Here is a 13,263-nt window from a genome sequence, read left to right on the forward strand (position 1 = left end):
TTTAGATACGCGTAAACAAGGTATGTAGATATTTTCTTTAAAACTTTTCCTCATTTTTTTAACTAAATACTTAAACTTATTAATAGCACATAGACCGCAAATGGGTGCTTGGCATCTGAAATGATGCAAAGTACCCTCAGCATTCTACCACCTACTCAGTGGGGAAACCTAATATCGAGGTTCCGCGGAGAATATGTGAAAAGATGGCAAAATGATTATTCTGGTCATCAACAAAGTACAATTAAGTCGCATGATAAGAAGCCTTTTAAGATTGTGTACAACATCCAACTTCCTGAACTATTTAATCTGGAACTGCTAACGTGATCTGCTGCTAGTTGGAACAAGTTGTACAAAAATCGAAGTTTTAATAGCTTGACAATTTCATGATACAGATAAAACAGTCCTATGAGTTTTTAACGACTATACTGTAAAAATTTGACAGGAATAAATTTTAGAGAAATTTCAAATAGAAATGAGTTAATAAAGCAAAAGAGAACTACATCATAATGTTGGTAATTCTGAAAACAAAAAAATGTTTTAACTTTATTAATTGTCTTTTAGACATACGTTAACATAATTATATTTACATTTGATATAAACTTACTTTGATAAATTATGGTATAAATTATGATAAATTCGGTCAAAATAACCCCAGGCAATCTGACAGATAATTTTGAAGCCACTTTTAAATACGGAGTTATTGTTAACTGAGATGTATCCATGTATGGGTGGCTTGTCTCGCATCCTTTGAAGTTATTTGTCCAGATAGCGTTTAAAAATGATGGAATCTTGTTTTTATTTATTTGCTTATTCAGAGACCTTTTGAGCGGGGTGGACTACTCGACCTAAAAAAAATTTCTAACTAGGCCCCCACCTATGTCATACACTGTCTATCTCGATATGAGATCACCATGTCGCGCACATATAGTTGTGATGCATGTGCTTGATGTACTCTTATCAGACGGGTAATCATGATGAGTATGTCGGGCTCCATATATTTGTACCTCAGTGTCACTTTGATGGTATGCAATGCTCTCTCACTCAATAATAATAATAATAATAATAATAATAATAATAATAATAATAATAATAATAGCGAAACGGGCTGATTACTACCTAGCTCAGATACCAGGAAACCCCAAAATGGCTGAAGTTCAAAAGATAGTGCTCATGGGAACTGCCCATATCCTACGTAAAATACTGTCTATGTGATCTCAAATTTTAAAACAAACACATAATTTTCTTATGGCTTCTTAAACATTCACTGGAACAAAACTGTACAAATCCAAATATATGGTACCCTAGGCATAACACCTACATGAACTTCTAACTTGTCTCTTGAGGTCTCTGGGTGAGACTTGGATCCAACTTGTACAAATGCAAAACAAAAGTCAAACATAACATAATAATAATAATAATAATAATAATAATAATAATAATAATAATAATAATAATAATAATAATAACAATAAAGAAAATGGTGCTCAAATTAGGGGTTACTGACAACGTATGTATGATCATTGGAGAAAAAGGGGATTGTTTCAACTCACTATGTGATCAAATTAGAGCAATAAGAAAAAATTGCTGGTTCACAGAAGTAGAGCTCGAAGCTATCAAAAGATGGGTCATGGAAAATAGCAGCAGAGATAACAATGAAAATACAGTTCTTATTAATAAGAGTAATCTCATAGCACAGGAAGGAGCAGTGTTAGCTTACTTGATGAAAGACATATAGATGATCTAAAAGAAGACAATAAAAGTAATAGCGATATGACAGATGAACAAAAGGCAATCTACGATAGAATAAAGGTAAGACTACTGGAGAACGATATGGACATTATTTGCAACCTTAAAAAGGTTGATCGATGGAAATTGAACCAAGAAACAAAAAATGTCAATGAAATTCTGAAATATATTAGAACAAACAACATCACAGAACCAAATAATTTGATCAAGGCAGCAAGTATTGTTGTAGCAGAAAATGTGGGTGGCGTTGTCAAGAAAAAGAAACATAATAGGAGTGACAGAAGAAAAGATCCATGGTGGAACAGAAGAATCCGGGCAGGGTTAGATATGCTTTCGAAAAAAATCTCTGTGTTAGACCGAAAAGAGAAAGGGGAGCTTAAAAGCGAGCAAAAATACAGGGCACTGAAAACGAAGTATACTATTGAAAGAAAGGGCCTGAAAGTAGTAATGGAGGAACTGAAACAGTGCCTCGTTGCAAAGAAAGCAAATATGGTGAGATACGGCCAAAGAATGAAGGGATACCACCAGAATAGGTTATTCAGAGAAGATTAGAAGAGATTCTATAAAGAAATAAATGGAGAGTGTAGAGATGAAAAGTTGATACTAGATAACATTGAAAGTCAAAGGGTTCGGAGTGACATCTGGAGCAAAGACACGGAGCACAAGAAGGATGCTGAATGGTTGCAAGAACTGAAACAAATAGCAGTCTGTCCGAAACAGGCAAAACTAGTCATTTCAGTTAGGGAAGTAAAGGAAATCAGCAGAAAAATGAGCAACTGGAAGTCTCTGGGACCAGATGGAGTTCGAGGCTACTGGATCAAAAGAATTGGTGAATGTCATGCACGAATAGCTGCGCAACGCAACACCTTGTTAAATGCCGACCAAGTAACACCAGAGTGGTTGACATTGGGTAGGACAGTGCTGTGCCTGAAAAACATCGAAAAAGGCAATACGGTAGACAATTACAGGCCGATATCCTGTTTGCCACTTACGCGGAAGATATCGACAGGAATACTCATAGAGGCAATGTACGAACATCTGGAAAAAAATGGAGTCCTGCCACATGAGCAGAAGGGTTGCAAGCGTAAATGCAGAGGTACCAAGGATCAAATCGTGATAGACAAAACTGTACTCAGAGACTGCAAGAGGATGAAAAATAACTTAGCCATGTCATGGATCGACTATTGTAAGGCGTACGATATGGCCCCACATTCTTGAATTATGGAGTGTTTGAACTAATTCGAGATTGCATAGAATGTTGAGCGATTGCTTGGAAAATGTATGGCAAATTGGAGGACGAACCTGACAGCATACGGAAGAAGTTTAAGGACAGTAGAAATTAGGAGGGGCATCTTCCAAGGGGACTGCCTGTCCCCACTGATCTTTGTACTATACTTCATACTACTGACACTGATTCTGAGGAAATCAAAAGCTGGGTATGTATTCAAAAGCCGCCAACAAAAAGTCAACCATTTGCTATTCATGGATGACCTCAAATTTTATGGTAAAGATGAAGCCCAAATCAGTTCCCTCGTTGATACGGTGTATACCTTCAGTGCTGATATCAGAATGGAGTTCGGACTGAGAAAGAGAGGCAAAAGAGATAGAGAGGCAAAAACCAAATGTATGAACGGGCTAACAATACCGTCATGGGAGGTTATGAAACAGATAGAAGAGACGGGCTATAAGTACTTGAGGATTTTGGAAATGGATAAATTGATGGAGAAAGAAATGACAGAAAAATTTAAGGTGGAGTACTTGCGCAGACTGAGACTGATCCTTAAGTCGAAATTAAAGGGACGGAATAAGATCGAAGCTATCAACACCTAGGAGGTTTCACTCTTTAGATATGGAGCAGGGGTAATCGCAAGGACAGTAGACGAACTAAACAGCTTAGTCAGAAAGACAAGGAACTTGCTAACTAGATATGGGTCACTCCACCCAAAAAGTAACACAGACAGACTGTATGTACCAAGAAAAAGAGGGGGAAGAGGACTTATTGGATGCGAACATAGCGTTAGAGCAGAAGAAAACATAGCATAGTATGTAAAAAATGCCACGGAACCGCTATTACTAGAAGTAAGAAGGTCAGGCTTGTGTAGGATGGAAGATTGCAAAGATAAAGCACTATACAAGAAATTGAAAACGAATGAAACTGAAAATAGGTGGGTAAAGAAAAGAATGCATGGTCAATTTCATAGAGATGTTGAAGATAAGACAGATAGAGAAAAAAGATGGCTGTGGATGAGTAAAGTGATTTAAAATCGGAAACGGAGGCTTTAATCTGTGCTGCCTAAGAGCAAGCACTAAGAACAAACTACATAAAATACAGAATAGACAACACAGCAGAAAGTGATAAGGGCGGAATCTGTGGACAAAATGGTGAAACCGTATGGAATATTACCAGCCAATGTACGCCACTAGCCCAGAAGGAATATCAGAGGCACCACGACAATATAGCCAGGCTTGTGCATTGGACACTTTGCAACAAGTATAGATCTGACAAAGCAAAATATTGGTACGACCACAAACCTGACGGCATCGTCGAAAATAGAAATGTAAAGACCCTATGGGATTTTATGATTCAGTGCGACCATGAAATAGAGAATAGGAAGCCAGTCTTAATTGAGAACGAAAACAAATTATGCTGGATCATAGATAAAGCATGCCCAGCTGACAACAAGGTATGCGATAAGGAAGAAAGAAAAGTTGAGAGATATGACAGGTTAGCTGGGGAAGTTAAGCAGTTGGGGTCGATGAAAACGGTAGTAGTAGTACCAATAATTGTCGGAGCCCTGGGAACAGTGAGCAAAAATCTCGAGAAGTATGTGGAACAAATAAAGGCTGCAATAAGGGTGGAGCACTTGCAGAAAATAGCACTGCTTGGAACCGCTCGAATACTCCGGATGGTGCTCGAAAAATAAGAGGTGTTACCTTAGTTCACTGATAGTGAACAGCTGACACTGCTGTACATCTCCAGACTGATGACGAGCAGAGACTCAGAAACATGTCTTTGGATGCAGGCTTAGCTGAGTGGATGTGCTTCTCTCCTCCTTGTAAACATAAGGATACAGGAAATGCGTCAAGGCCGGCAAGAAGCGGTGCAACTTCCTAGGTCTAAACAACAGTAGTATTATTCCCTTCATGGGACTGTCACATTAGGTTGACAGCATACAACTACTTCAACGTATCACTACTGCATAAATCTCTCTGCGAAATTTAGAAATGTATTACTTCTAAACCTAAAGTATTTTCACACTTCTTCAACATAAATTCCAGCAACTGTTGTTGTTGTCCTGTTGCTGATGCAGCTGCTGCTGCTGATGATACTCTGTTGCAGTTGCAACTGCTCCGCGCGGGCTATCAAATCCTACACGTTGACGATTCTTTGTTTGGTTTCGTACCACACATTCAACCGACCGATGCAAGCTCCGAATAACTCAACGCCACTTTTGTATCCTTGATTGCTGACATGATTTTAACGAAGCTGGGGTAAAAACAATGCATACACAGACGTAACTTCCGACCAGAAACACGCGAGAGTCTAAAGCTTTTTTCACGTATTAAATAATTTTCTGTAAGTTAATATGACAAGAGACGTTCATTTTAATGACATCATATGAATTATAACATCTGTAAATCTATATATAAATTTCAAAATCACTTCTAAATTCTCAGTAACAATTTCATTCATTAGAGTGTATATGTATGTATGTATGTATGTATGTATGTATGCATGTATGTATGTATGTATGTGTGTGTATAGATAGATAGATAGAGAGAGAGAGAGAGAGAGAGAGAGAGAGAGAGAGAGAAATACATACATACCTGCCTACATACATACATACATACATACATACATACATACATACATACATACATACATACATGGACAGATAGTATATGAAGTATTCAGTGGTTCTTTGTTTTAAAATAAACAGGCAAGTTAATACAGAAAGGTTGTTTTATCAAAATTAATTCACTTTGATTTTTCTAGGGAAGATCATGAACCGGGGATTAGAGAGTAGAACAACTTCGTTAATTTACTTCTCTATATACAGAATAACTAATATCTGAACACATATTTCAAATAATGTTGATTTGTACATTAAACAATGCAAAACATTTGAAAAGATTTTTGAATCATTCAAAGATAAAAAACATGTCACAATCAATGTTTTGCAAACATAGTCAATTTCAGTTTGCGACACAGATTTAACGGTATTTTATTCGTGTTGGTATAATATTGACTACGTGGTTGTTGTTTTTTTTTTTTTGGGGGGGGGGGGGAAGTAAATCAATTTTTATTCGATTCCGATAGCCATATTATAGATAACTTCTCAAATGTAATATTTTCATTAAGGACATGCTTATATTCCAAGCATTTGTTACGAACTTATTCATGAAATAATAACAATTCCACTAGAACATATTATATAGTACATTCGGAACCATAATATAAATTAATTTTCTTCAATATAACATAACAGATGGCCATATTAGTAACGTATATTGTCAATAGATATTTGGAACGATATTGTAATTATTGTTTTCTAGATTATCATACATATTGAATGCTGTATATTTTCAAAACTATGTAATAAATCTCTTAATTATTTTAGGCATTTACGTTAACATTAATATTTTCGAAATTCATATTGTCATAACAATATAAAATTTACATAACTTTTACAAATTTTACCTCAATGATTGTGCAGAGTTTTTTTAGCTATAAAACATACACCTAGATAGCATTGAGCAAAGATTTGCATTCATTTGTTTATAATGCTTAAATGTAGACATACATTTTTATGCGAGTGTACAGATGTATGCATTTATGTATATGCACAACGTAAATATATATATACTTCAGTTTCGTGTTCATACACAAATAAATGTATTTGCCTATGAACTAGTCAGTGGTTGTTTATATTAAAGTATACGTTCAAACTAGTTAGTAAAGAAAGGCTGTTTTATCAAAATTAATTTATATATTTTCTTTTTTTTCATTTTGTTTCGTTTTCTTTTTTTTCATTTCTGTTGAAGATCCTGAACCGGTAATAGGTGAGTACAAAAGCTTCGTTGCTTTACTTCTTTCTATATAGCATAACTAATATCTGAACACATTTTCCCAATAATGTCAATTTCTAAATTACACAATGTTGACTTTTGAATCCCTGAAACATACGAATTACGTAGTTCTCGGTGTATTGATAACATTTGGTCTATTATGTATATAAATGATAATAATATAAATAACATATGTACGCAACCTATCTACTCCTTATTTCGAACATTGAGCTACATTCTGGATTACTTTGTAACGCTTTCAATTAGACATACATTTGTTTCCAAGTGTACGTATACATGCATTTATGTAAATGCACAACGTAAATATATCTACTTCTGTTTCATGTTCACACACAAAAAATGTATTTACCTATAAACTAGTCAGTGGTTGTTTACTTTAAAGTATACTTTCAAACTAGTTAATAAGGACAGGATTTTATCAAAATTAATTTACATATTTTTGTTCTTTTTTATTCTATATCGTATTTTTTTTTTTTTTTTTTTTTCATTTTTCAGCCAAAGATCCTGATCCGAAACTTTGTGAGTAGAAAAGTTTGTTACTTTTCTGTCTATAGGTATAAGTAATATCTGACCACATTTTTTTTTCAATAATGTAGATTTCTACATTACACAATTTATAATATTACAAAAGACTTTTGAATCCCTGAAACATACGAATTACGTAGTTCTCGGTGTATTGATAACATTTGGTCTATTATGTATATAAATGATAATAAAATAAATAACATATGTACGCATATATAAACATATATATATATATATATATATATATATATATATATATATATATATATATATATATATATATATATATATATATATATATATATATATATATATATATATATATATATATATATATATATATATATATATATATATATATATATATATATATATATATATATATATATATATATATATATATATATATATATATATATATATATATATATATATATATATATATATATATATATATACATATATATATATATATATATATATATATATATATATATATATATATATATATATATATATATAAATATATATATATATATATAAATATATATAAATGTATATATATATATATATATATATATATATATATATATATATATATATATACTTATATGAGTTGAATACGCAAGCAGCCACAGTAACAAAGAGAAAACGAGATAAGTAACATACGGAACGAGCATTCATCAGTTGTCAGCAACCTATCTGAACGACTATATGAGTCTTCGAAGACAGCTGCTCCCATAAAAACCAAAATATACTTTGGGATTTATGGAGGGTCAAAGTTGGTAACAAAAACAGGACAGTGGAGACATTCAACGAAACCGAACGAAAACAAACATGGAGGATCGTTAGACGAAGGTAAAATAGCGAACTCTAGAGAAAAAATTTCTCTGACAACAGAAAAGATAGAAGATAGACATACATAGGATACATCCAAGGTCTACGACAGCCTTGAAAGAAAAGAAAGATGACCACGTGTGGAAAAGAAAGATGGACAATGGTAACGTGTGAGCAATGTGAGAGAGTAGACGAGAAAGTGGGGGGGGGAGAAAAGAGACATATAGAAAACGGTGAAGGGGCGAAGAAAGGAATTTTCATCGCAGATTCAATATTCTTTTATTTATGCTGCTATACGTTAACATTAATATTTTAGAAATTCTTATTGTCATAACAATATGAAATTTACATAACTTTACAAATTTTACCTCGATGATTGTGCAGATTTTTTTAGCCATAAAACACACACCTAGATAGCATTGAGCAAAAATTTGGATTCATTTGTTTATAATGCTTAAATCTAGACATACGTTTCTTTGCGAGTGAACGGATGTATGCATTTCTGTATATGCACAACGTAAATATATATATACTTCTGTTTCGTGTTCATACACAAATAAATGTATTTGCCTATGAACTAGTCAGTGGTTGTTTATATTAAAGTATACGTTCAAACTAGTTAGTAAAGAAAGGCTTTTTTATCAAAATTAATTTATATATTTTCTTTTTTTTTTACATCATTTTTTTTTTTCCTTTTCTGTCGAAGATGATGAACTGAGAATGGGTGATTACAAAAGATTTTCGCTTTACTTCTCTATATATAGCATAACTAATATCTGAACATATTTTTCCAATAATGTTCATTTCTACATTACACAATGTAGACTTTTCAATCCCTGAATTACGTAGTTCTCGGTGTATTGATAACATTTGGTCTATTTCAGGTTTCAACCCAGATTTCAAATTAGTTATTTTCTTTATACTTGTAAATACAACGTAAATATATATGGTTCTATTTGAGGTTCCTACACAAAAAAATGTATATACCTATGACCTAGTCAGTAGTTGTTTACTTTAAAGTATACGTTCAAACTAGTTCATAAGGAGAGGTTTTTTATCAAATTTAATTTACACTTTTTCTTTTCATTGAGTAAAAATTTAGATTCATTTTTTTATAATGCTTAAATGTAGACATACGTTTGTATGCGAGTGTACAGATGTATGTATTTATGTATATGCACAACGTAAATATATATATATACTTCTGTTTCGTGTTCATACACTAGTAAATGTATTTACCTATGAACTAGTCAGTGGTTGTTTATATTAAAGTATACGTTCAAACTAGTTAGTAAGGAAAGGCTGTTTTATCAAAATTAATTTATATTTTTTCATTTACTTTATTTCGTTTTCTTTTTTTTTTTCTGTCGAAGGGGCACTGTTAATAGGTGAGTATATATCAAATGATATTTTAGAAATCAAACATTAAAAAAGTATTCATCGAAAACGCATTGTATAGTATATCAAAAAGCAAAATATATAAATATTTTCTTGAAGTTAATATAAACGTGCTTCAATTAAGTGATATCATATACCTTATAAATTTGTAAAATCTTCATATACATTTCGAAACACACCGAAATTTTGAGTAAAGCTTTCAGTCATAGTGGACTATAGGTCTTTGTGTGAGAGTGTGTGTATATATATGAGTTGAATACACAAACTTTACCTCAGTGATTGTGCAGAATAGTTTTAGACATAAAACACACACCTAGATAGCATTGAGCAAAAATTTAGATTCATTTTTTTATAATGCTTAAATGTAGACATACGTTTGTATGCGAGTGTACACATGTATACATTTATGTATATGCACAACGTAAAAATATATATACTTGTATCGTGTTCATACACAAATAAATGTATTTGCCTATGAACTAGTCAGTGGTTGTTTATATTAAAGTATACGTTCAAACTAGTTAGTAAAGAAAGGCTGTTTTATCAAAATTAATTTATATATTTTCATTTTTTCATTTTGTTTCATTTTCTTTTTTTTCATTTCTGTTGAAGATCCTGAACCGGTAATAGGTGAGTACAAAAGCTTCGTTGCTTTACTTCTTTCTATATAGCATAACTAATATCTGAACACATTTTCCCAATAATGTCAATTTCTAAATTACACAATGTTGACTTTTGAATCCCTGAAACATACGAATTACGTAGTTCTCGGTGTATTGATAACATTTGGTCTATTATGTATATAAATGATAATAAAATAAATAACATATGTACGCATATATATACATATATATATATACATATATATATATATATATATATATATATATATATATATATATATATATATATATATATATGTGTGTGTATATATATATATATATATATATATATATATATATATATATATATATATATATATATATATATATATATATATATATATATATATATATATATATATACTTATATGAGTTGAATACGCAAGCAGCCACAGTAGCAAAGAGAAAACGAGATAAGTAACATACGGAACGAGCATTCATCAGTTGTCAGCAACCTATCTGAACGACTATATGAGTCTTCGAAGACAGCTGCTCCCATAAAAACCAAAATATACTTTGGGATTTATGGAGGGTCAAAGTTGGTAACAAAAACAGGACAGTGGAGACATTCAACGAAACCGAACGAAAAGAATAATGGAAGATCGTTAGACGAAGGTAAAATAGCGAACTCTAGAGAAAAAATTTCTCTGACAACAGAAAAGATAGAAGATAGACATACATAGGATACATCCAAGGTCTACGACAGCCTTGAAAGAAAAGAAAGATGACCACGTGTGGAAAAGAAAGATGGACAATGGTAACGTGTGAGCAATGTGAGAGAGTAGACGAGAAAGTGGGGGGGAGAAAAGAGACATATAGAAAACGGTGAAGGGGCGAAGAAAGGAATTTTCATCGCAGATTCAATATTCTTTTATTTATGCTGCTATACGTTAACATTAATATTTTAGAAATTCTTATTGTCATAACAATATGAAATTTACATAACTTTACAAATTTTACCTCGATGATTGTGCAGATTTTTTTAGCCATAAAACACACACCTAGATAGCATTGAGCAAAAATTTGGATTCATTTGTTTATAATGCTTAAATATAGACATACGTTTCTTTGCAAGTGAACGGATGTATGCATTTCTCTATATGCACAACGTAAATATATATATACTTCTGTTTCGTGTTCATACACAAATAAATGTATTTGCCTATGAACAAGTCTGTGATTGTTTATATTAAAGTATACGTTCAAACTAGTTAGTAAAGAAAGACTTTTTTATCAAAATTAATTTATATATTTTCTTTTTTTTTTACATCATTTTTTTTTCCTTTTCTGTCGAAGATGATGAACTGAGAATGGGTGATTACAAAAGATTTTCGCTTTACTTCTCTATATATAGCATAACTAATATCTGAACATATTTTTCCAATAATGTTCATTTCTACATTACACAATGTAGACTTTTCAATCCCTGAATTACGTAGTTCTCGGTGTATTGATAACATTTGGTCTATTTCAGGTTTCAACACAGATTTCAAATTAGTTATTTTCTTTATACTTGTAAATACAACGTAAATATATATGGTTCTATTTGAGGTTCCCACACAAAAAAATTTATATACCTATGACCTAGTCAGTAGTTGTTTACTTTAAAGTATACGTTCAAACTAGTTCATAAGGAGAGGTTTTTTATCAAATTTAATTTACACTTTTTCTTTTCATTGAGCAAAAATTTAGATTCATTTTTTTATAATGCTTAAATGTAGACATACGTTTGTATGCGAGTGTACAGATGTATGTATTTATGTATATGCACAACGTAAATATATATATATACTTCTGTTTCGTGTTCATACACTAGTAAATGTATTTACCTATGAACTAGTCAGTGGTTGTTTATATTAAAGTATACGTTCAAACTAGTTAGTAAGGAAAGGCTGTTTTATCAAAATTAATTTATATTTTTTCATTTACTTTATTTCGTTTTTTTTGTTTTTTTTTTTCCTTTTCTGTCGAAGGGGCACTGTTAATAGGTGAGTATATCTCAAATGATATTTTAGAAATCTAACATTAAAAAAGTATTCATCGAAAACGCATTGTATAGCATATCAAAAAGCAAAATATATAAATATTTTCTTGAAGTTAATATAAACGTGCTTCAATTAAGTGATATCATATACCTTATAAATTTGTAAAATCTTCATATACATTTCGAAACACACCGAAATTTTGAGTAAAGCTTTCAGTCATAGTGGACTATAGGTCTTTGTGTGAGAGTGTGTGTATATATATGAGTTGAATACACAAACTTTACCTCAGTGATTGTGCAGAATAGTTTTAGACATAAAACACACACCTAGATAGCATTGAGCAAAAATTTAGATTCATTTTTTTATAATGCTTAAATGTAGACATACGTTTGTATGCGAGTGTACAGATGTATACATTTATGTATATGCACAACGTAAATATATATATACTTGTATCGTGTTCATACACAAATAAATGTATTTGCCTATGAACTAGTCAGTGGTTGTTTATATTAAAGTATACGTTCAAACTAGTTAGTAAAGAAAGGCTGTTTTATCAAAATTAATTTATATATTTTCTTTTTTTTCATTTCGTTTCATTTTCTTTTTTTTCATTTCTGTTGAAGATCCTGAACCGGTAATAGGTGAGTACAAAAGCTTCGTTGCTTTACTTCTTTCTATATAGCATAACTAATATCTGAACACATTTTCCCAATAATGTCAATTTCTAAATTACACAATGTTGACTTTTGAATCCCTGAAACATACGAATTACGTAGTTCTCGGTGTATTGATAACATTTGGTCTATTATGTATATAAATGATAATAAAATAAATAACATATGTACGCATATATATACATATATATATACATATATATATATATATATATATATAAATATATATATATGTATATATATATATATATATATATATATATATATATATATATATATATATATATATATATATATATATATATATATATATATATACTTATATGAGTTGAATACGCAAGC

General features: G+C 31.2%; 1 protein-coding gene across 5 annotated transcripts in view; it reads left to right on the plus strand.

Annotated features, from left to right (window-relative positions):
- LOC106879656 (inter alpha-trypsin inhibitor, heavy chain 4) overlaps positions 1–13,263 on the plus strand; it is an 86,335-nt gene that overhangs the window by 33,166 nt on the left and 39,906 nt on the right. For 2 of the 5 annotated variants that reach the window (XM_089352036.1, XM_089352037.1), the window contains exons 16-21: positions 6–20; positions 6,793–6,810; positions 7,333–7,356; positions 10,210–10,227; positions 12,233–12,247; positions 12,871–12,888. In XM_089352036.1, coding sequence (XP_089208162.1) covers positions 6–20; positions 6,793–6,810; positions 7,333–7,356; positions 10,210–10,227; positions 12,233–12,247; positions 12,871–12,888 — 108 coding nt within the window. The remainder of the gene's footprint in view (positions 1–5; positions 21–6,792; positions 6,811–7,332; positions 7,357–10,209; positions 10,228–12,232; positions 12,248–12,870; positions 12,889–13,263) is intronic. The other 3 variants (XM_089352035.1, XM_089352032.1, XM_089352033.1) reach the window with 2 other exon arrangements.

Source organism: Octopus bimaculoides, chromosome 5 (assembly GCF_046866305.1).
Source record: "Octopus bimaculoides isolate indiv1 chromosome 5, ASM4686630v1, whole genome shotgun sequence".
Taxonomy (NCBI): Eukaryota; Metazoa; Mollusca; class Cephalopoda; order Octopoda; family Octopodidae; genus Octopus; species Octopus bimaculoides.